We start from the raw sequence: 24,717 nt of genomic DNA, 5'->3' as shown, positions 1-24,717 counted from the left end.
AAAGTTGATAGTTAATTAAAACCACTGTTTTACTCCGACACGAGTCCTTGAGTGAATTGATGGTTGCATCAATTTAATTAACTTTCTGAACAAAAACGATTATGGAGTCAGCCCTCAAACCTGACAGACTGGAGCTCGATCCACAGGCCGCGGAGGCGAAGGAAATCTTTTCACACTGGCTGCGGTGTTTCAAGGCCTACCTTGCCGCGTCGTCGACGCCATCCGTCACGGACGAACAAAAATTGAGTCTCCTCCACGCACGGGTGAGTCACCGCATTTCTGTGCAACTCGAAGAGGTCACCTCATATACCGCCACATTCGCAATCCTCAAGCGCATCTACGTGCGGCCTGTGAACGAGGTCTATGTGCGCCATATTCTCACTACTCAACGCCAGCGCCCCGGGGAGTCACAGGACAACTATCTGCGCGACCTCAAAGCCCTCGCGCGCAACTGCAACTATCAGGCCGTTACGGCCACTCAGCACATGGAGCTCGCCGTCCGAGACGTCTACGTTGCGGGGGTCAGATCAAATTACTTGCGGCAGCGACTGCTCGAGAAAGGGGCCCAGGACCTGGACGAGACGGTGAAACTGGTGACTTCACTGGAGGTCGCTTTCCAGAGCCTCACTGCATTTCCGGCCGAACACTCGACCCCCTCGTGGGCTCCCGACCAGAGACTACCCAAGGCCTGTGCTGCGCGCCCGCCCGCTCATCATGGGGGGTTGCCTTGTTATTTTTGCGGCCAGCCTCAACACCCTCGACAGCACTGCCCGGCCCACAACGCATACTGCAACAGTTGCGGCCGAAAAGGGCACTTCGCCAAGGCCTGCCTCGCCAGGCCTAAGCACGCGAACTCTCAGACCCGGACTACCGACTCTCGGGCCCGCAGACCTCGCAATGTGGCAACGTGCCTGCCGACTCCGACTCCGCACAGCACGTGCGACTCACGGGGGCCGCCATTTTGGCCATTCTCCCCCACGCGGCCGGCCATGTGCGATCCATGGGGGCTGCCATCTTGGACGCCATCTTCCTCGACGCTCGCCACGCTTGATCAATGGGGGCGCCATCTTGGACGCCATGTGCTACGCCGCTTGACGCGTACGACCTGCTCGGATATTCACCGGGGGGCCGCCCCAGCATAGCCGACCACGCCGCCGGTTACCCTCAACTCAGCGCAGTCAACTTGGACCAGTCGCGACCCAAGCACCTCAAGAGCTCAATGAAGGCCGTCCGGATTAACGGGTACGAGACACCTTGCCTGTTCGACTCCGGGAGCACCATGAGTTTCATCCACCCAGATCTGATAAGCCGTTGCTCGCTCCCGATATTCCCGGCACAACAAACAATTTCCCTCGCCTCCGAGTCACACTTGGTACAAATCCGTGGGTGCACTACGGTAACCTTAGTGGTACAGGGCGCTGAGTACACTAATTTCCAGCTGTACGTGCTCCCAGACCTCTGCGGCCCCCTCCTTTTAGGGCTCGATTTTCAATGTTATCTCATGAGCCTGACGCTTAGCTTTGGCGGACCCGTGCCCCCACTCACTGTGTGCAGCCGAGCCACTCTGAAAGTCGACCCTCCTTCCCTCTTCGCTAATCTCACCGCTGATTGCAAGCCAGTAGCCACTTGCAGCAGGCGATATAGCATGCAGGACAGAATATTTATTAGGTCTGAGGTCCTGCGTCTCTTGCGGGAAGGAGTCATAGAGGCCAGCAATAGCCCCTGGAGAGCTCAGGTGGTGGTCGTCAAAACCGGGGAGAAGCTCCGAATGGTGGTTGATTACAGCCAGACCATTAACCGGTTAATGCAACTTGATGAGTACCCCCTTCCCCGGATTGCAGACATAGTCAATCAGATCGCTCACTACCGCGTGTTCTCCATGGTGCATCTGAAGTCTGCATACCACCAGCTCCCAATCTGTCCGGAGGATCGCCACTACACGGCGTTTGAGGCAGCCGACCGCCTTTTTCATTTCCTCTGGGTCCCTTTTGGCGTCACGAACGGGGTTTCGGTGTTCCAACGAGCAATGGACCGAATGGTGGAACAGTACGGGCTGCGGGCTACGTTTCAGTACTTGGACAACATCGCCATCTGCAGCCATGATCAGCAGGACCACGCGCCGACCACGCGCCAACCACCACCGATTTCACCAAACCACCCAAAAACTTAATGTCACCTATAATAAGGAGAAATGCATTTTCCGCACCACCAGGCTAGCCATCCTCGGCTACGCCATGGAAAACGGAGTCCTAGGGCCCAACGCTGACCGTCTGCACTCCCTCTTGCAACTCCCTCTCCCTCACAGTCCCAAGGCCCTCTAGAGGTGCCTTGGATTTTTTTCCTGCTACGCCCAGTGGGTCCCCCAGTATGTGGACAAAGCCCGCCCACTATTTAAGGCCACCCTTTTCCCTCTGGCAGCCGATGCCCGCCAGGCCTTCAACTGCATCAAGGCGGACATCGCCAAAGCCGCGATGCGCGCAGTGGATGAGTCCGTCCCCTTTCAGGTGGAGAGCGACGCATCAGAGGTCGCTCTCGCCGCCACTCTCAATCAAGCAGGCAGATCGGTTGCGTATTTTTCACGCACCCTCACCACCTCTGAACTTCGACACTCCTCGGTTGAAAAAGAGGCTCAAGCCATCGTGGAAGTCGTGCGGCACTGGAGGCACTACCTCGCTGGTAGGAGGTTTACCCTCGTCACCGACCAATGATCGGTTGCCTTCATGTTCGACAATACTTAGCGGGCCAAAATCAAGAACGATAAGATCTTGAGGTGGAGAATCGAACTCTCCACCTATAATTACGATATAGTATATCGTCCTGGGAAGCTCAACGAGTCCCCAGATGCTCTGTCCCGCGGCACATGCGCCAGTGCGCAAGAGGACCGACTACGGGCTATCCACGACGACCTCTGCCACCCAGGGGTCACCCGGCTCGCCCATTATATCAAGGCCCGCAACCTGCCCTACTCCACCGAGGAGGTCAAAGCTGTAACTAGGGACTGCCAAATCTGTGCGGAGTGTAAACCGCACTTCTATCGACCAGATAAGGCCCACCTGGTGAAAGCGTCCCGGCCCTTTGAACGCCTCAGTATCGATTTCAGAGGGCCCTCCCCTCGAATAATCACAATACCTACTTTCTCAATATTATTGATGAGTTTTCCCGTTTGCCATCCTGTGCCCCGATATGACCACTCCCACTGTTATCAGAGCCCTGCACAGTGTCTTCACCCTGTTTGGTTTCCCCAACTACGTCCTCAGCGACAGGGACTCGTCGTTCATGAGCGACGAACCGCGTCAGTACCTGCTCAGTAAAGGCATCGCCTCGAGCAGGACTACCAGTTATAACCCCCGGGGAAACGGACAGGTGGAGAGGGAGAACGCGACGATCTGGAAGACCGTCCTACTGACCCTACAGTCCAGGAATCTCCCGGTTTCCCACTGCCAGGAAGTCCTCCCCGATGCGCTCCATGCTATTAGGTCCCTCCTTTGCACGGCCACAAACCAGACTCCTCATGACCGCTTGTTTATTTTCCCTAGGGGAGCTACCTCAGGGGCCTCGCTCCCACCCTGGCTGATGTCACCGGGTCCAGTTCTCCTCCGGAAACATGTTCGGACCCATAAGACCGATCCCCTGGTAGAGAGGGTCCAGCTCCTGCACTCAAACCCGCATTATGCATATGTTGAGCACCCCGATGGTCGACAGGATACCGTCTCCCTCCGAGACCTTGCGCCCGCAGGTTCCGCCACCACAACGTCCACAATACCCCCCGCGCTGTACCCCGTTCTTTCTCCCATGCCCAGCACCCCCGCGCCCATTTGGCTCCCGCGCTCCCTTCCACCCGGCACACCAGTCCGCAGGAATGAAGCTCGGGAAGAGCCGCTCCTGGAGTCCACCCCTGGGGCTGCACCGGACCCACTTCCCAAGCCACCTGAAGCGGCTGCAACACCAGTGCTTCGGCGGTCGCAGTGTACGATCCGGACTGGCTGAACTTGTGACCCATCACCCCCGCCGGACTTTATTTTTTTACAGGGGATGAATGTGGTGAATGTAAATACAGTTAATTCACCAGTTATGTTCTATGTTATTAACCCTGTGGGTTTTATCTGTGGGCCATTGTATGGCTTCTTCCACAGGGGGAGATGTTGGAGTGTGTACGGGCTCCGCCCATGGCTCCACCCATGGCTCCGCCCCTTTGAAGGAGCATAAGAGTAGCTTGCCTGTGGGTCTGTCCTCAGTATGTATCAGTCGCAGGCAAGCAAAGTTGATAGTTAATTAAAACCACTCTTTTACTCCGACATGAGTCCTTGAGTGAATTGATGGTCGCACCACTCCCCGGGTGGCAGAGGTCCTTGTGGAGGGCTCGGAGGCGGTCCACTTGTGCGTTGGCACATGATAGGGCATCAGGAGGCTCGATTAGATTCCCGGGACAATACAACATCTCATAGTTGTAGGTGGAGAGTTCGATCCTCTACCGTAAGATCTTGTCGTTCTTTATCTTGCCCCGCTGAGCATTATCGAACATGAAGGCCACTGACCGTTGGTCAGTGAGGAGAGTGAATCTCTTGCCGGCCAGGTAATGCTTCCAATGCCGCACAGCTTCTACTGTGTCCTGGGCCTCCTTTTCAACTGAGGAATGGTGGATTTCTGAAGCGTGGAGGGTGCGTGAGAAGAAGGCCACGGGTCTGCCCGCTTGGTTGAGGGTGTCTGCCAGAGCTACGTCGGACGCATCGCTCTCGACTTGGAAGGGGAGGGACTTGTCAATGGCGTGCATCGTGGCCTTTGCGATGTCCGCTTTGATGCGGCTGAAGGCCTGGTGGGCCTCTGTTGACAGGGGAAAAACAGTGGATTGGATCAGCGGGCGGGCCTTGTCCGCATAGTTGGGGACCCACTGGGCATATTAAGAGAAAAGTCCCAGGCAGCGTTTCAGGGCCTTGGAGCAGTGGGAGGGGGAACTCCATGAGGGGGCACATGTGTTCAGGGTCTGGGCCTATAAATCCATCATGCACTACGTAACCGAGGATGGCTAGACGGTTGGTGCTGAACACGCATTTATCCTTGTTATATGTGAGATTAAGGATTTTTGCGGTATGGAGGAATTTTCGGAGGTTGGTGGCGTGGTCCTGCTGGTCGTGGCCGCAGATGGTGACATTGTCGAGGTATGGAAACGTGGCCCGCAAACCGTACCGGTCAACCATTCGGTCCAACTCTCGTTGGAAGACCGAGACTCCATTTGTGACACCGAAGGGACCCCTTAGGAAGTGGTAGGGCCGCACATCTGGGGAGCTGGTGGTAGGCGGACTAAAGATTCACCGTGGAAAAGACCTTGTATTGTGCGATCCTGTTGACCAGATTGGATATGCGGGGGAGAGGGTACGCATCAAGCTGCGCATACCTGTTGATGGTCTGGCTATAATCGATGACCATCCTATGCTTCTCCCCGGTCTTTACAACCACTACTTGAGTTCTCCAGGGACTGTTGCTAGCCTCAATGACACCTTCCCTCAGTAATCGCTGGACCTCCGACCTAATAAAGGTCCGGTCCTGGGCACTGTACCGTTTGCTCCTGGTGGCGACAGGTTTGCAATCCGGGGTGAGGTTCGCAAACAGGGAAGGTAGATCGACCTTGAGGGTCGCGAGGCTGCAGACAGTGAGGAGGGGTATAGGGCCGCCGAATTTAAAGGTTAAGCTTTGGAGGTTGCATTGAAAATCTAACCCTAGGAGTGTGGCAGCGCAGAGGTGGGGAAGGACGTAGTGCCGGTAATTTTTAAACTCCATTCCCTGGACCATGAGGTTCGCTACGCAGAACCCCTTGATCTCCACTGAATGAGACCCGGAGGCCAGAGAGATTTTTTGGTTAACTGGGTGAACGGGGAGAGAACAGCGCCTTACCGTGTTGGGGTGTATGAAGCTCTCCGTGCTCCCAGAGTCGATCAGACATGGTCGCTGTTGCAGTCAAGAGTGTTCGGGCCGAGACTGGTCCAGGGTCATCGAGGCTAGTCGTGGCAGAAGAGGGTGAGAAACTGTACTGTTTATCGTGGCATGTATGCACTGATGCCAGGAACTGGTTATAAATATTTTGATTGCAGAAGTATTTCTCTTTGGTCTCTTTCAGATACATTGAAGCCATTCGGAAGTTGAAATCAGAAGGGAAACGATTTCCTCGGACAATTCACTTGTCATTTGTTCCTGGTAAATATGAAAAGGGTTTGAGTTTCCCCTGGGTAAGGAGGCAGTTGTATTGGCTGTTGGCACAGTGACTGTCCCGAATTCCTTTATCTGCAGTGCTTGTGACAAAAATGGTGCCTTCTATGTAATCTTTTTTGATTGGCAGCAGCCTGTTTAATCCAGTAATTGGAAAAATGGTAGAGTGGGACCAAAAAGTCTAGAGAATCGTGGATGTCAAAGGATATACAGGATTGGATAAGGAATAAAAGAGAAGTTTATGGCAGATACAGGAGGGTCAAAACAATGGATGCAGGGGGTACTTAAAAAATAAATGAGGTGAGCGAAGAGGGGGCATCAAAAAAAAATACTAGCGGGCAAAATAAAGGAAAATCCCAAGTTGTCTCAAAAATACATTAAGGGCAGGAGGGTAACCAGGGAAAGAATAGGGCCTATTCGAGACTAAAGTGGCAACCTGTGTGTTGAGGCGGAAGACGCAAGTGTGGTATTAAATGAGTATTTTGATCTGTGTTCGCTATGGAGAAGGGCGCTGTAGGTATAGGAAGCAGGAATTAGGACTGTGATACAATTGAACGGATTAACATTGAGAGGAAGGGGGTGTTAGCAGCTCTAGCGAGTTTAAAAGTGGATAAATCTCCAGGCCCAGATGAGATGTATCCCAGGCTGCTGTGTGAGGCAGAGAGGATTGCAGGGGCTCTGACATTAATTTTCAAATCTTCTCTGGCCACAGAAGAGGTGTCAGAGGACTGGAAGCCAGCTAATATGGCGCCATTATTCAAGAAGGGAAGAACCAGGAAATTACAGACCAGTGTGTCTAACATCAGTGGTCGGGAAATTATTGGAAAAAACTTTGAAGGACAGAGTTAATCTCTACTTGAGGAGGCAAGGATAGTTAGCATGGCATTATCATGCGAGACCATGTCCAACAAATTTGATTTAATTTTTCAAGGAGGTGTGTAGATGAAGACAGTGCATTGATATAGTAGTCTACATCAGTGTTTTTCAAACTTTTTTCTGGGGACCCATTTTTACCAACCAGCCGACCTTCGCGACCCACGCCGGCCGACCTTCGCGACCCACGCCGGCCGACCTTCGCGACCCACTCCGGCCGACCTTCGCGACCCACGCCGGCCGACCTTCGCGACCCACGCCGGCCGACCTTCGCGACCCACGCCAGCCGACCTTCGCGACCCACGCCGGCCGACCTTCGCGACCCACGCCGGCCGACCTTCGCGACCCACGCCGGCCGACCTTCGCGACCCACGCCGGCCGACCTTCGCGACCCACGCCGGCCGACCTTCGCGACCCACGCCGGCCGACCTTCGCGACCCACGCCGGCCGACCTTCGCGACCCACCATTTTCTCTTACCTTATTTGCTGCTGACAAAAATGGAGGAAATGGGTTTGGGTCCCTTTGGCCCTCGTACACGCTCCTCCAATGGAACCTATTGGATGGAGGTGAAGCCTTCCTGTGTCAGAAAGTTTGGAGTCTCAATTTGGCCAAAGTTCTGCATTTTTTCCCTGTAAAACTTTAGCAAATAAAACCCCCTCGAACTTGTAAAAAAAAATAACATGAATAAAATAAATGATAAAAATAAAATGAATAAACCGCCCCCCCGACCTTGTAAAAAAAAAAAAAAGCTGCGACAGTTTATAAAAAAAATGCAGCTGCACTGCGGTTGCCTGTCCGATCATCGGCGCGTATGCGCGTAGTTTTGCGCATGCGTGCTGATCTGGCACGCATGCGCAGTGCGGCCGCATTTTGTTTACGTGTTCGCGGCCATTTTGAAGGCGGCTTGCAGCCAGCGTTTTTAACAGCCGGCTGATTTGCGCGATCGGGAGCGCCGCAACGGACGGCTCCGCGACCCTCCCGACTCCCGCCCGCGACCCACCCGCGGGTCGCGCCCCCATGTTTGACTATGCCTGGTCTACATGAACTTCAATAAGGCTTTTGACAAGGCCCCGCATGGGAGACTGATCAAGAAGCACGCGCTCATGGGGTCCAGGGCAGTTTGGCAAATTGAAAATGAAAATGGCTTATTGTCACAAGTAGGCTTCAAATGAAGTTACTGTGAAAAGCCCCTAGTCGCCACATTCCGGCGCATGTTCAGGGAGGCTGGTACGGGAATTGAACCGTGCTGCTGGCCTGCCTCGGTCTGCTTTAAAAGCCAGCTATTTAGCCCAGTGCTAAACTAGCCCCTATTGGATCCAAAAGTGGCTTAGTGGCAGGAGGCAGAGGGTGATGGTGGAAGGTTGTTTTTGTGACTGGAAGCCTGTGTGTAGTGGTGTACCGCAGGGATTGGTGCTGGGTCCCTTGCTGTTTGTAATGTATATTAAATATATAGACAGGAATGTGGGTGCTATGATCAGCAAGTTTGCAGATGATGCAAAAATTGGTTGTGTGGTAAATGGTGAGAAGGAAAGCCTTAGATTACAGGATTATATAAATGGGCTGGCCAGATTGGCAGAATAGTGGTAAATGGAATTTAGCCATGAAAAGTGACGTGATGCATTTTCGGAAGACCAACAAGACATGGAAATTCACAATGAATGGTGGGACTTTAGGAAATACAGAGGATCAGAAGGACCTTGGGGTGCATGTCCAAAGATCCCTGAAGGCAGCAGGACAGGTAGATAAGGTGGTTAAGAAGGCATATGGGAGACATGCCTTTATTAACCGGGGCATAGAATATCAGAGCAGGGAGGTTATGATGGGGCTGTATAAAACCCTGGTTAGGCCACAGCTGTCGTACTGTGTGCAGTTATGGTCGCCACACTATAGGAAGGACGTGGTTACACTAGACAGGTTGCAAAGGAGATTCACCAGGATGTTGCCAGAGCTGGAGCGTTTCAGCTTAGAAGACAGGTTGGTTAGGCTTGGGTTGTTTTCCTTAGAGCGGAGGAGGCTGAGAAGGGACCTGATTCAGATGTACAAACTTCTGAGGCACATGGATAGGGTAGATAGGAAGAAACATTGCCCCATAGCAGAGTGGTCAATGACTGGGGGCAAAGATTTAAGGTAAGGGGCAGGAGATTTGGAGGGGATTTGAGGTAGAACCTTTTCATCCAGAGAGGGTTGAAATCTGGAGCCCACTGCCTGAAAGGGTGTCTCACAATCCCGGGCCAGTCTCCAACTGTGGCTAGGACACTGGACAGAAACCCCAATATTTTATTTTAATTTTGTAAGACTGCAAGGAAAGTATACCTCGCTTCAGGAGTGATTTCACACAGAATACGGATATGGTATTTTAAAACAAACTTTATTACTAACACGGTTTAAAAATATCTTTAACATCACACCAGAAAATAGCTTACAATTACCCTTTAAACAATGCTAATCGATACAGTGCCACAATAACCTAAATTGCTATCTTTATTTCCACTCAAACAACAAAACCATCGCAGATCACAATCCACTTTTAGATACAATTAACACTCGGGAATACTCGCTGTACAGAGATGTCTTGGAGAAAGAGAGATTTTTGAGACTGCTTAAAGAAAGAGACATGACGCCCTGTCAGAATAAAGCAGAATCTCTGGCTGTGTTTTTTCAGAAACTTTCTCGGCTCACCTTCCAGACTGCTTCAACTCGTTTCCTCCCATTAACCCCATCCTGTTGCCAAACTGAACACAATGACCGGGATTCTCCTTTCCGGGGACTAAGTCCCCACGCCGCCGGGAAAACCGGCGCCAACGACTCCGGCGCCAACGACTCCGGCATCAACGGGCCCCCAAGGTGAGGAATTCTCACCTGTCTTGGGGGCTAGGTTGACGGCGGAGGGGTTGGCGCCGCACCAGCCGGCGGCAAAGGGCCGGTGTGATCTCGCGCATGCGCGGAACCGCCGGCGTGTTTTGGTGCATGCGCGGGGGGGTTCACTTCTGCGCCAGCCATGGCAGAGCTCTACAGGGGCTGGCGCGGAAGGAAGAATTGCCCCAATGGTACAAGCCCGCCTGCTGATCGGTGGGCCCCGATCGCGGGCCAAACCACCGTGGGGCCCCCTTCCGGGGTCACATCCCCCCCCCCCCCCCCGAGGACTGCCCCAGCCGACTTACCTGCCAGGTCCCGCCGTGTGGGACCATACGTAAGCCATGCCTGCGGGACAGGCCAAAAAACGGATGGCCACTTGGCCCGTCGGGGCCTGGAAAATTGCCGGGGGGTGGGGGGGGGGCGCTGCCAACTGCATCCGACCGCCCGAAAAACGGCGGCGGGGTGTGCTTCGCGCCTCCCCCCAGGGATTCCCCGACCCGGCGAAAGTCGGAGAATCCCACCCAATGTCTCTAATTGTCTACTCCTCTGGGAGCTCTCTTAATAACAAAAAAATTCCGTTAGCCCAAACTTTTATGATTCGTTAATTGCACCTCTGGCTCCAAAAAGCCGAGCTGTCTTGCAAACCAGGAATTTTAAAAACACTACTGCAGCAGTCATACGCCCACTAACTCTGGCTTTTCACCTTTACTGCACCAAATACATAAAATATAATGGGCTGGATTCTCCGCTGTCGGGATTCTCTGTTGCTCCGACAGCGCACCCATGCACGGGGATTTCCTGACGGCGTGGGACTGCCCACAATGGGAAACCCCATTGGCCGGCTGGCGAGACGGAGAATCCTGCCACAAGCAGGGGCGTGCCTCACCAAAAAACTGGTGCGGCAGGGCGGAGAATTTCAACATATCTGAAATTCCCACATTCACCACAGGTAGTAAAAGCAGGAACCCTCACAACATTTAAGAAGCATTTAGATGAGCACTTTAAATGCTATAGCACACAAGGCTATGGACAAAGTGCTGGAAAATGGGATTAGAATAGAGAGGTGCTTGGTGGCCGGCACAGAAACGATGGACCAAAGGGCCTCTTTCTGTGGTGTAAATCTCCATGTCTCTGACTCTAAATAGCCATGAATTCATAGCTCCTTTCATGAGTACAGGATGTCCAAAAATGGCAGTGAAGACACTGTCGTAATGTAGGAAACATGGGAGCACATCTGTTCCACAGCAAGTTTCCTCACATAATGAAATGCATCGTCCATTTATTGCTCACTTTGAAAGACAGCTGTTGCCCAGAACTCTCTGCTCAGCTTAACTAGACCACATATGGCTTGGGTGTTTTGGGTGGGTGTGCAGGCAAATGTGCTCAAGGAATTGACAAGCCACAGTTCAACAACAAATTTGCATTTATAATACAGCCAACTGTCCCAAGGCACTTCTCAGAAGCCCTATTACGTATTTTTAAAATTTGATTTTCTTTTCATGTACTTAATGATCTGTTGCGCTGCTCCCAGAAAAAGCTGTACCTCGGTACACGTGACAATAAACAAAATCCAAATTCATGAGTGTTATCAGATGTAATTAGACTTGGACATGTGTGACTGAGCTGCCAAAGGAGATATTAAGACAGGTGACCAAAGGCTTTCATAGAATTTACAGTGCAGAAGGAGGCCATTCGGCCCATCGAGTCTGCACCGGCTCTTAGAAAGAGCACCCCACCCAAGGTCCACACCTCCACCCTATCCCCATAACCCAGAAACCCCACCCAACACTAAGTGAAATTTTGGACACTATGGGCAATTTAGCATGGCCAATCCACCTAACCCGCACATCTTTAGACTGTGGGAGGAAACCGGAGCACCCGGAGGAAACCCAAGCACACATGGGGAGGAGGTGCAGACTCCGCACAGACTGTGACCCAAGCCGGAATCGAACCTGGGACCCTGGAGCTGTGAAGCAATTGTGCGATCCACAATGTGGATCGTCCTTCCCTGATGTGCAAGAGACCAGAGGCATGCAATGATCTCAGAGGGTCATGTATTTCGAATATAAACAAGGTGAGATTATTGGTTCCAATATGTGCAAAATGGGACATAGAACTGTCACATAGAAAGGACTAGTCGGGGATAGTCAGCATGGATTTGTGAAAAGAAGTTCTTGTCTCACAAATTTGATTGAATTTTTTGACGAAGTGACAAGAAGGGTTGATGAAGGTAGTGCAGTGGATGTGGTGTACATGGATTGTAGCAAGGTGTTTGACAAAGTCCCACATGGCAGATTAGTCAAAAAAGTACAAGTCCATGGGATTCAGGGCAATGTGAGAAACTGGATAAAAAGTTGGTTTAGTAACAGGAAACAAGGGGTAAGGTCGATGGCTACCTTTGCAAATGGAAAGTTGTTTCAAGTGGTGTTCCACAGGGCTCGGTGTTCGCACCCTCACTATTGGTGTTATATATTAACGATTTGGATGTGAACGTGGGGAGCACGATTGGGAAATTTGCAGACAACGCAAAGATTGGCCGAGTGGTAGACAGTGTAGAGCATAGCTAAATCTCCAAAATGATATAGATGAGTTGATGAAGTGGGCGATAAAGCGGCAGATGGAATTTAACACCGAGAACTGTGAGGTCATGCATTTAGGAAAGTCAAACAGTTACAGGGAGCACACAATAAATGGGGTAGATGAAGTGCGTGATCTTGGCATACAAGTACACAGGTCCCTAAAAGCAGCAGTACAAGTTTGTAAATAAAGCATATGGAATGCTCTGCCTCATTGGCAGAGGTATAGAATATAAAAGTAAGGATATAATGTTGGAATTGTATAAAACACTGTTGGGGCCACAGCTGGAGTATTGTGTGCAATTCTGGTCACCACATTACAGGAAGGAGCTTATTGCTCTGGAGAGAGTGCAGAAGAGGTTTACAAGAATGTTGCCAGGGCTAGAAAAGTGTAGCTACGAGGAGAGATTGGATAGGTTGGGGTTATTGTCCTTGGAACAAAGAAAGTTGAGGTGTGACAATGGAAATGAACAAAATGAAGAGGGGAAGAGATAGTGGACAGGATAAAATTGTTTCCCTTTGTGGAGAATTCTAGAACCAGGGGATATAGATTCAAGATAAATGGCAGAAGGTGTAGAGGGGGACATGAGGAAGCACGTTTTACGCAGAGTGTAGTGGGAGCCTGGAATTCGCTGCCCGAGTTGGTGGTGGAGGCAGAGACCCGAAACTCTTCCAAGAAGTACCTGGATCTGCACCTTAAGTGCTGCAAGCTACAGGGCTATGGACTGGGTGCAGGAAAATGGGATTAGAAAGGGCATCTGCGTGTCCTCGGGCTGGTATGGACAAGATTGGCCGAATGGCCTTCTTCTGTGCTGTAACGTTTCTATGGTATTATGGGGAGGCGCTGACTGACTGAAATCCAAGAAATGTAGAAAACCTGAATTATTTAAGTAGATTTTTTAAATCAGCGAGATCAAGATGATAAGGTTGGAAAATGGAAGACATTAAGGATAACTTGGAATTTAAAGGTTAGCTTGTCCGCTAAGTCTACTTGTTCGGGTTTAGATGGAGTTTTGACATTGTGAAGGATTATTATTATTATGAGGCTCATCGCTTTTGAAGATAGCCGCAAGGTGTGAAAACTCATTTAAAAAGACAGAGGGCAGAGCATTCGAAAGCAGAAGCTCTCTCTCTTTCTCTTTCTCTCGCTCTCTCTCTCTTGCCGGAGCAGCTTCATAGAATCATTGAATTTACAGTGCAGAAGGAGGTCATTTGTCATTTGGCCCATTGAGTCTGTAACAGCCCTTGGAAAGAGCACCCTCCTTAAGCCTACACTTCCACCTATCCCCGTAACCCAGTAACCCCACCTAACCTTTTTGGACACGAAGGGCAATTTAGGATGAGCAAGTGTTTCCTGCGAAAACCAAAAAGTATTTAATTTCTTGCTCGCTGCCTCGAATGTGATGCAACTTGGTTTTTCTTTTTGCAGCTTACTCTCCCTTCTGCCCTGAACGTTTTTTTTAAACAAACAATTTTATTGAGGTATTTTTTGGCATTGTAAACAGTTACAGATAACAGAAATGTGCAAACATCAATATAAAACCAATACTTCAATCAAACCATACTGCACATGCCCGCTCCTCTCCCCTAGTTTATCCCTCCTACTCTACTCTAATCTTCCCCCCCCCCCCCCCCCCCCCCGCCGCCCCTGCTGATGTTCACTCTCCCGCGAAGAAGTCGATGAATGGTTGCCACCTTCGGGCGAACCCCAGTACAGATCCCCTCAAGGCGAACTTAATTTTTTCCATACCCAGAAAACTTGACATGTCCGAAAGCCATAGTTCGGTCTTCGGGGGTTTTGAGTCCCTCCATGCCAGCAGTATTCGCCGCCGGGCTATTAGGGAAGCAAAGGCCAGAACATCTGCCTCTTTCTCCCCCTGGACTCCCGGGTCTTCCAAAACCCCGAAAATTGCCACCCCTGGACTCATCACCACCCTTGTTTTCAGCACCCAGGACATAACCCCCGCAAATCCCTCCCAGTACCCCCTAAGCTTAGGACATGCCCAAAACATGTGAACATGGTTCGCTGGTCCTCCCGCGCATCTAGCGCACTAGTCCTCTACCCCAAAGAATTTGCCCATCCGAGCTACCGTCATGTGGGCCCGGTGAACGACCTTAAATTGAATCAGGCCGAGCCTGGCACATATTGCGGTTGAGTTTACCCTGCTCAGGGCTTCCGCCCACAGCCCGTCCTCCATCTCCCCGCCAAACTCCTCCTCCCATTTGAGTTTCAGTTCCTCCTTCTGTGACTCTTTCCCCCTTCATGAGCACCTTGTAGATATCTGAGACTCTACCCTCTCCTCCTCCTCCTCTAGAGACTATTCTGTCCTGGATCCCTATTGGCGGGAGGCGTGGGAAGGATGGGACCTGTCTGTGTACAAAGTCCCACACCTGTAAGTACCTAAAGTCATTTCCCCTTACCAGCCCAAATTTCTGCTCCAAGCCCCTCAAACTCTCAAAGCTCCCCTCCAGGAACATATCGCCCACCCTCCCCACCCCCACCCATCGCCATGTTCGAAACCCTCCATCCATGTTCCCAGGGGCAAATCGATGGTTATCACATATTGGAGCCCAGACAGACGCCGCCCCCCCCCCCCCCCCCCCCCCCATGCCTCCTCCACTGGCCCCATATCCGCAGGGCTGCTCCCACTACCGGGCTGGTGGAGTACCTGGCTGGCGACAGCGGTAGGGGAGCTGCGACCAGGGCTGCCAAACTGGTGCCCCTGCACGAAGCCACCTCCACTCACTCCTAGATAGACCCCGTACCCACCATCCACTTCCTTATCATGGCTATGTTAGCCGCCCAGTAGTAGTTGATCAGACTCGGCAATGCCAGTCCCCCCTCGCTGCAGCTCCTTTCAAGCATCGCCTTCTTCACCCGCGAGGATTTTGCCGCCCAGACAAAGCTCATGATGATTTTGCCAGTCCTTTTGAAGAAGGACCATGGGATAAAGATTGGGAGGCACTGGAAGACGAACAGAAATCTAGGGAGGATTGTCATCTTTACAGTCTGCACCCTCCCCGCCAGTGACAGCGGGCGTGCATCCCATCTCCAAAACTCCCTCTTCATTTGTCTGAAATTTTTTTTTAGTGTATCTTTGCACCCACACTGTTTTTCGCCCTGTGGGGAATAGTGGGGGAAGTGATGGAAGAGTTCCAGAGCTGATTGTCAACTCAGTGAACCACGGTATGAACGCTCCTTCTGTGGTCAACAAGTCCTGGCATTGGACTTAACCCGGAGCTTCAGGTCCAGAGGTACCCTGAAGGGAAGTGATCTGTCCCCGTGACTGAGTGAGTAACAGTCCCACCTCTCAGAAGGTCAAGCACCACCAAAGCAGTTCAGAGTTGTCTGATTAGAAGGTGAGCTGAGAAGCCTCTTTTTAAGAAATGCAGTCCGGTGTTTCTGCATGGTTCTGACAGGAGTCAGATCTCTCTTTCTCAAAGACCATCTCTGTACAGCAGGTATTCCTATGTGTTAATGATATTTAAAGTGGATTGAGAGTTGAGATTTTTTGATGTTCGATTTGGATAAAAAAATAGCAGTTAAGGGTTACTGTATTCACTGTATTGAGTAGCAATGTTTAAGGGGTAATTATAAGCTATTTTCCAGTGTGATGTTAAAGATATTTTAATATTGTGTTCGTAATAAAGTTTGTTTTAATATACCGTATCCCTATTTCGTTATGAAGAGTGGGTGGAAAAATGGAGTGGACCCCAAGAATGTATTGAATGGTGGAAGGTCGATGGGCCGAATGGTCTATTCCTCTAATTTCTTGTGTTCCTATATGCAGCTTAAAGGCAACATTCAGCCTGACTACAGAAGTTTGATCACAAAAACCTAGGTTAACACCCCCCCCCCCCCCCCCCCCCCCCAATGAAATACTCAGGGAATGCTGCACTGTTGGAAAACCTTTTTCAGATAGTATAAGGATTGTTTTATTCATAGTTTTATTCATATAGCTGCTCGTTGAATGCATGTAGTTAAGAAGTAAATATATTAAAAGAGTCTTGACTGGGAATCCAGTCATTGTCTCACATAATGAATTAACGATTGCATTCCAGTGTATTCAGACTAAGAATGTATTGTACTCTGTCTAATCAACTAATCGGTTCTAGCAAGGTCTCCAACAAGCTGCGTAACATGGAAAGTGTGAGAAACATATCCAGTAATTTTCCAAAGATTGCACACGCAGACGCTGAGTTTTGAAAGGCACCAGTCAATCTTAAGTAATGTCCAATGTTTGATTAACAAGTTACCTCTAAGGAACAGACATTCATTTGAACAAACCAGGAGGTCTCAGCTGAGAATTAGAAGCCAATGAACGTAAATGAAGGGTTAAACCAAAGATAAGAATTCCCTTAAAAATAGAACCTCACGGTCGAGGTCTTTCTTCCTGAATTCTTGAATCATCTATCTGTTTGTTTGTGTTAAAGTGATTTCCTTTTGTGCTTTATGCTTTTTGCCATGTGCTTGACTTTTTAATGTATTGTTTGATATTTTGTTTCTAAATTTTTACCCCCGTTCTTATTGAAGTCTATTCAAGTGAGTAATTAATAATAGTAAAGCCACCAACCAGACTACCGATTCTCATGGAGGGTAAAATAAAGGACAGCACTGTGGCACAGTGGTTAGCACTGCTGCCTCACGGCGCCGAGGTCCCAGGTTCGATCCCGGCATTAGGTCACTGTCCGTGTGGAGTTTGCACATTCATAGATTATCATAGATTATCATAGAATTTACAGTGCAGAAGGAGGCCATTCGGCCCATCGAGTCTGCACCGGCTCTTGGAAAGAACACCCTACCCAAGGTCAACACCTCCACCCTATCCCCATAACCCAGTAACCTCACCCAACACTCAGGGCAATTTTGGACACTAAGGGCAATTTATCATGGCCAATCCACCTAACCTGCACATCTTTGGACTGTGGGAGGAAACCGGAGCACCCGGAGGAAACCCACGCACACACGGGGAGGACGTGCAGACTCCGCACAGACCTGGGACCCTGGAGCTGTGAAGCAATTGTGCTATCCACAGTGCTACCTCCCGTGTTTGCGTGGGTTTCGCCTCCACAACCCAAAGATGTGCAGGTTAGGTGGATTGACCATGCTAAATTGCCCCTTAATTGGAAAAAATGAATTGGGTACTCTAAATTTATTTTTAAAAAAGAAGGTAATATAAGAGTCCCACGGATAGGATGTTAAACCAAGTCCTTTACCTTCTCAATCCTCCCTTCCACTCTATTGCTGACCTTGTTGCACTAGCTCTCTGAAGTGGACGCAGGGCAAGGGGAGATGGGTGCAGGGGAAGTGGGAGCAGGGGAGGTGGGTGAGGGGGAGATGGGCGAGGGGAAGGTGGCTGCAGGGCGAGGGGGAGGTAGGCACGGAGTAGGTGGGCGCAGCAGTCTTGCCAAATATGAAGTGGCCAATCTTCTATTGCTGTGTCTGAAGCGATTTTCTGTGATGCAGATGAAGAAATTGAGGGTCAGAATGGGATGGCAACGTTTGTTAAACAGGAGGAGTTCAGGGCATTGAACATCGGCTTTGGTCTTGATGAAGGTAGGACCTCTTCTCCATTTTTCTGCCTGTCTTCCGTTATTTCTTTTTTTTGCTTTCTCGGGTGTTAAGGTGCCAGGACCAGCATCTAGACAAGATCTCCTTGTGCCCAATCCTGTGCCAGTATCAGAGAGAGAGGGGTGCCCTGCTGTCTGTGTGTTGTCCTTTGTGGAGAAGCACCAGGTGACGACTTTGGCAGAGTGGTGATTGATTTGCCCACTTAAGAAGCGGCTGCAAGGTGATTTCTATCCTGGAGTGATGGATTGGCGCCCCCTCCCCCCCACCCCCAACACGATCTCCCCCTCTTCCACCCCCTTCAGGTGTCGGCTACTTGCTAACGCTGGGCTGTGATCAAGCATGGACTCCTCCTGTGATTTTCATCTCCTGAGTCCCCAGATCAGACTGTAGCTTGATTGACTTAGTGTGCAGTAACCGGCTCATCTGTTTCTGCTCTTACCTGAGATATCAGGGCTGATATTAACTGTGAAGTTCTCTCCTTCTGGCCATGAATACGATTGCTAATATTCCCCATTGTGTCCCCAGGTCTGGCTAACCCCAGCAATGGCTACACGGTGTACTACGGTGAGAGGAATGTGTGGTGTAAGTACTTCAAATTTCATGGGTGCAAACAGATGTGCAGTGCCTCTTGAGAGGTTGTGGGTGGGGTGCCATTGGGGATAGATAAGAAGCGTTATTCTGTGCCTAACCCCATGCTATATCTGTCCTGGGAGTGTTTGGTGGGGACAGTGTAGAGGGAGCTCTGCTCTGTATCTAATTCTGTGTTGTACCTGCCTTGGGAATGTTTGATGGGGAAGTTGCCAGCGGATGACTGGAAAAGAAGAGAATCCTCTTCCCAGTACTGACCTCCTGGGAGTTGGGGTGGATGAGTGAAGGGGTGAGAATGCTGAAATAACCCCATCCTAAATCACATGTGTCTCTCTAGGGGTTACAGTCCGGTGCCCGGGGAGTCCAGGACATGGATCCCGCTTCATAGAGAACAATGCAGCTGAAAAGCTGGTAAATGTTGAATTTTAGTGACACTCTCCCCAGTCTCTCCGCGTTACTGAATCCCACAACTCCTATTCCAGTAACAAATCTGCCCAATCAACAAAGAACAAAGAACAAAGAAATGTACAGCACAGGAACAGGCCCTTCGGCCCTCCAAGCCCGTGCCGACCATACTGCCCGACTAAACTACAATCTTCTACACTTCCTGGGTCCGTATCCTTCTATTCCCATCCTATTCATATATTTGTCAAGATGCCCCTTAAATGTCCCTATCGTCCCTGCTTCCACTACCTCCTCCGGTAGCGAGTTCCAGGTACCCACTACCCTCTGCGTAAAAAACTTGCCTCGTACATCTACTCTAAACCTTGCCCCTCTCACCTTAAACCTATGCCCCCTAGTAATTGACTCCTCTACCCTGGGGAAAAGCCTCTGACTATCCACTCTGTCTATGCCCCTCATAATTTTGTATACCTCTATCAGGTCGCCCCTCAACCTCCTTCGTTCCAGTGAGAACAAACCGAGTTTATTCAACCGCTCCTCATAGCTTATGCCCTCCATACCAGGCAACAATCCAGAACCCTAGGCCACCCCCCTCGAATCCGTGGCCCCCCCTCCCCCGAACCCGTGGCCCACCCTTACCCACACCCTTACCCACACCCTTACCCACACCCTTACCCTCACCCTTGGCCTCCCCCTGCCCTGCACCACCAGCACTCCCTCCCCCGCACGCTACCCCCCCTCACCTAGCACCCCTGGCAACCCCCACTGCCCCTCGAATCCTGGCTCCCACCTCCCCCACACCCCTGGTGCTCCCTCCCCCGCACACCTGTCTCCCCCTTACCTGCACCCAGGCACCCCTCCCTTACCCCTCCCCCTCCCTCGAACGCCTGGCTCTCCCCACTCCTGAACGTCTGGCCTCCCCTGCCCCCTGTATCTCTGGTATCACCTCTCCCCCGTATGCCTGGCCCCCTCTCCCCTGCACCCCTGGCATACCCTCAAATCCTTTCCCCCTCCCCCAAATGCCTAGCCCCCATTCCCTCGCACCACTGACACCCCCCACTCACTCGCACCTATGGCCCAACCTCACCCCTCACTGTTGGTGCCCCCCCGACACCCTACTCTCCCCCGCACCTGCGGCACCCCTCCACTGCACCCCTGGCCTCCCTCTCCCACACCCCTGGCCCACTCCCCCACCACCGCACCCATGGCCCCCTCCCTCCTCCCCCCTGAACTCTTGGCCCCTCCCTCCCACCTTCCTCCCCTCCCCACTCCCTGTCCCCTGCTCCCCCTCTGTCCCGCATCCCTGGCCCCATGCCTACTCCCCTACTCTCCTGGCCACCTCTTTCCGCTCCCCTCCTGCCCCGCATCTCTGATCTAATCATTGTTGCTTGGCATCAAACAGCATTGCTATTCCCCGGTGAGGATTGGGAAGTTAACGCTGAGGAAATTTAACTTACAGCCTCATTAATTTTTTCGTTTTTTAAAAAAAATATTTCAGCGCAGAGTTCTCAATTCATTCCTGGACTTCAGAGAGAAGGAGAAGACGAGGTGAGGTTCCGTTGTGTCTCCGGTTATGTCATCTTTGGGTTGGTGCCATTTTCTTGACTGGATTGTTGGAGCTACTTCTGAGCACTCACTCCAGACGCCCCCCCCCAATGGTCTGACCTGAAACTGCAGTACTGAGGGAATTCTGAACCATTATAGTAGATGGTGACTGACATGATTGTCTGTTTCGTCATCTATGTCATTAATTCATTGTTACGGTACCGGACAAGACCCCAATTTATACCAGGAAGCTGGCCGAGAAACCCAAACAATTTTTCAATTTGAGAACTGTGAGGAAAGGATACTTCACCCTCAGGAGTGATTCCAGTGAAACAAACATTATTAACCCAGGATTAACCCTATTGACAACCAAGGCGAAAACAGATTTTCCATAGAATCCCTACAGTGCAGAAGGAGGCCATTTGGCCCCTCGAGTCTGCACCGACCCTCCGAAAGAACATCTTACCTAGGCCCACTCCCCCGGCCCATCCACGTAACCCAATCTAATCTACAGATCCCTGGACACTAAGGGGAAATTTAGCATGGCCAATCTTCCTAACCTGCACAGAGGGCCAGGACGGTGGGAGGAAACTGGAGCATCTGGAGGAAACCCGCAGACAGGGAGAGAATGTGCAAATTCCAAACAGACGGTCACTCAAAGCCAGAGTTGAATCTGGGTCTCTGGCGCTGTGAGGCAACAATGCTAACCACTGCCACCCCTCAATTAACAGTTAAACAGTTCTTAAAAAAAATAAAGAGAGGTCTTTGAGCTAACTTTTCCACCTACTCCTAAACTTTCAGTTAAGCAAAATTCACACATACAGGTCAAATGCCACTTATTTATAGTATTACGATCCCAGACCAGACCCCAAGAGTGGCTAGGCTACTGGACTGAAACCCCAATATTTTAATTTATTTGAAAGATAGGGCAGAAAGAATGATTCGCTCCAGGAGTGATTGCATGGAAAAATAGGGCTTTGGTATTTTTAAAACAAAACTTTATTATAACTACAATATTAAACTTATTAACTTCACACCCAAAAAAGAACAGCTTCCAATTTACACCTTAAACACTACTACACAATTTCCCATGAAACATACAGATCTCAATCTATCTTACCGTGGAAGAATTGTGGACTCCGCATCGGACAGATGAGAATTCAACTCCTCTCTCCATAGTTTCTCCACCAGCTGCCTCTCTAAAGCTTTTCAAAATGTCTCTCTGCCGTCCTTGGCTCTACCCAGCAATGACCTCATCTCCCCAAGCTGAAAAATAACATCTGTGCAGGCTACAAAGCAAATTAACTCCCCAGGGACTTCCCCAGGCAAATCACTATGCATTATCCCAGACTTAAAAACACATTCCTTTGTCAATTTCACCTGCTGGCTGCTAAAACCACCCAGGCCCTGCAGAACAGATTTCTGATAAAAACATACATTCTAATCCCAGGCTTTTAAGCCTTAAATTGCTCACTACATTTATTATCCAAGTTTCCAAACATCTTCAAATCGTCACCTCCCCCCTAAAAACAAAAATGAACCAGCATTTTTCTAAAGCCCTTTTAACGTTGAACATTTCTTAAGATTATATACAACTTATATTCTACACCTACTTCTTCAAGAAGGGGAGTAGAGACAACCCCGGCAACTATAGACCGGTGAGCCTCACGTCTGTTGTGGGTAAAGTCTTGGAGGGGATTATAAGAGACAAGATTTATAATCATCTAGATAGGAATAATACGATTAGGGATAGTCAGCATGGCTTTGTGAAGGGTAGGTCATGCCTCACAAACCTTATCGAGTTCTTTGAGAAGGTGACTGAACAGGTAGACGAGGGTAGAGCAGTTGATGTGGTATATATGGATTTCAGTAAAGCGTTTGATAAGGTTCCCCACGGTAGGCTATTGCAGAAAATACGGAGGCTGGGGATTGAGGGTGATTTAGAGATGTGGATCAGAAATTGGCTAGCTGAAAGAAGACAGAGGGTGGTGGTTGATGGGAAATGTTCAGAATGGAGTTCAGTTACAAGTGGCGTACCACAAGGATCTGTTCTGGGGTCGTTGCTGTTTGTCAGTTTTATAGATGGCCTAGAGGAGGGCGCAGAAGGGTGGGTGAGTAAATTTGCAGATGACACTAAAGTCGGTGGTGTTGTCAACAGTGCGGAAGGATGTTGCAGGTTACAGAGGGACATAGATAAGCTGCAGAGCTGGGCTGAGAGGTGGCAAATGGCGTTTAATGTAGAGAAGTGTGAGGTGATTCACTTTGCAAGGAATAACAGGAATGCGGAATATTTGGCTAATGGTAAAATTCTTGGAAGTGTGGATGAGCAGAGGGATCTCGGTGTCCATGTACATAGATCCCTGAAAGTTGCCACCAAGGTTGATAGGGTTGCGAAGAAGGCCTATGGAGTGTTGGCCTTTATTGGTGGAGGGATTGAGTTCCGGAGTCATGAGGTCATGTTGCAGCTGTACAAAACTCTGGTACGACCGCATTTGGAGTATTGCGTACAGTTCTGGTCACCTCATTATAGGAAGGACGTGGCAGCTTTGGAACGGGTGCAGAGGAGATTTACCAGGATGTTGCCTGGTATGGAGGGAAAATCTTATGAGGAAAGGCTGATGGACTTGAGGTTGTTTTCGTTGGAGAGAAGAAGGTTAAGAGGAGACTTAATAGAGGCATACAAAATGATCAGGGGGTTAGATTGGGTGGACAGTGAGAGCCTTCTCCCGCGGATGGAAATGGCTGGCACGAGGGGACATAGCTTTAAACTGAGGGGTAATAGATATAGGACAGAGGTCAGAGGTAGGTTCTTTACGCAGAGTAGTGAGGCCGTGGAATGCCCTACCTGCAACAGTAGTGAACTCACCAACATTGAGGGCATTTAAAAGTTTATTGGATAAGCATATGTATGATAATGGCATAGTGTAGGTTAGATGGCTTTTGTTTTGGTGCAACATCGTGGGCCGAAGGGCCTGTACTGCGCTGTTATGTTCTATGGGTCCACAACCCCCATCTGTTCCATGAATGCTCCCAATTCCCGAGCCATGCCCGTCTTTTGCACCATTCTGGGGTTTGATCAGTCCATCAATGAGTCCTGCACATAGTAAAAGTCCCTCCCCATGTTCAGTTGGTGTCCGGGATTTCTGCCACGGTCTTTATGAAATCTGTGTCATCTCAGTTGGGTGCGTACACGTTTACCAAGACTACCGGTGCCCTGTCCAGGACACCGCTGACCATGACGTACTGTCCTCCTTCGTCCATAACCGTCCTTGTCACCATAAACTTTGTCCTCTTGCTAATCAGTATGGCTACCCCCTATCCCTCGTCCCGTACCATGAGTGGTAGGTCTGTCTACCCGCAGTCGGTCCTTTTCCCTCGGGTGCGTCTCTTGGAGGAAGACTGTCGGCTTTCAAACTTCTCAAGTGTGTCTTGACATTCCAGGTGATAATCCTGGTGGGGGATTTCTGTTCCCCCCCCCCCCTTCCTGCGGGATCAACCATATTTACTTGGTGGACGCGCCCCTGTGCTTCGGGGTTTCCCTTTGCCCAGGGACCCACTAAAGTGGCTGCTTGTGGTGTCATCTCTTTCCCTCAACCTGCACCTTACCTGCTGAAGCCAATCACAAACCAACCCTTTCTTATCCCTTATGTCCCCCCCCCCCCCTCTGCTGCCTACCTTCCCCCCCCTTCCCTGTGTCCCTCCTTCCCTATTTCCCCCTTTGCACTCTCCCTTCCTGCCTCTGGGTCCCCCCGCTGCCAGATGCTCCCTCTGTGCCGGGAGGTTCGCCGCGGCCCCCCCCCCCTTCTCATACTTCCTGAGCTAGCTTTCCCCAGCTAGTGTGGTGGTGCCCCTCCTGGGGCTGATCTTACCTCTTTCTTCAGCCCACTAGATTGTTGTTCTCCTGTGCTCCGCTGTCCCTGCCCTTTCCTGTGTTTTAACATTTTTGTTGTTCAGAGTGAGGCAGAACTGTCCCGCGCAAACATGGTTTAAGTCTTTCATTGTTCTTTTTCTTTCTCCCCTTTTTCCTTCCTCTGTTTCGCCCTCAGCGCTGTCTCTCCTGCCCCTTGTCCGAAGTCGCCTGCCTCTGCAGGGGTATTGAAATA

At 50.5% G+C, this 24,717-nt stretch overlaps 1 protein-coding gene across 4 annotated transcripts in view; it reads left to right on the top strand.

The window, feature by feature from the left end:
* Positions 1-24,717, top strand: part of LOC140388217 (aminoacylase-1-like) — a 123,773-nt gene that overhangs the window by 38,130 nt on the left and 60,926 nt on the right. For 3 of the 4 annotated variants that reach the window (XM_072472016.1, XM_072472013.1, XM_072472014.1), the window contains exons 6-10: positions 6,113-6,189; positions 17,975-18,064; positions 18,605-18,661; positions 19,005-19,078; positions 20,568-20,617. In XM_072472016.1, coding sequence (XP_072328117.1) covers positions 6,113-6,189; positions 17,975-18,064; positions 18,605-18,661; positions 19,005-19,078; positions 20,568-20,617 — 348 coding nt within the window. The remainder of the gene's footprint in view (positions 1-6,112; positions 6,190-17,974; positions 18,065-18,604; positions 18,662-19,004; positions 19,079-20,567; positions 20,618-24,717) is intronic. The other variant, XM_072472015.1, reaches the window with a different exon arrangement.

Source organism: Scyliorhinus torazame, chromosome 13 (genome assembly GCF_047496885.1).
Source record: "Scyliorhinus torazame isolate Kashiwa2021f chromosome 13, sScyTor2.1, whole genome shotgun sequence".
Taxonomy (NCBI): Eukaryota; Metazoa; Chordata; class Chondrichthyes; order Carcharhiniformes; family Scyliorhinidae; genus Scyliorhinus; species Scyliorhinus torazame.
Note: the sequence above shows the minus strand (reverse complement) of the source record. Positions and strands in the feature narration are given on the sequence as shown.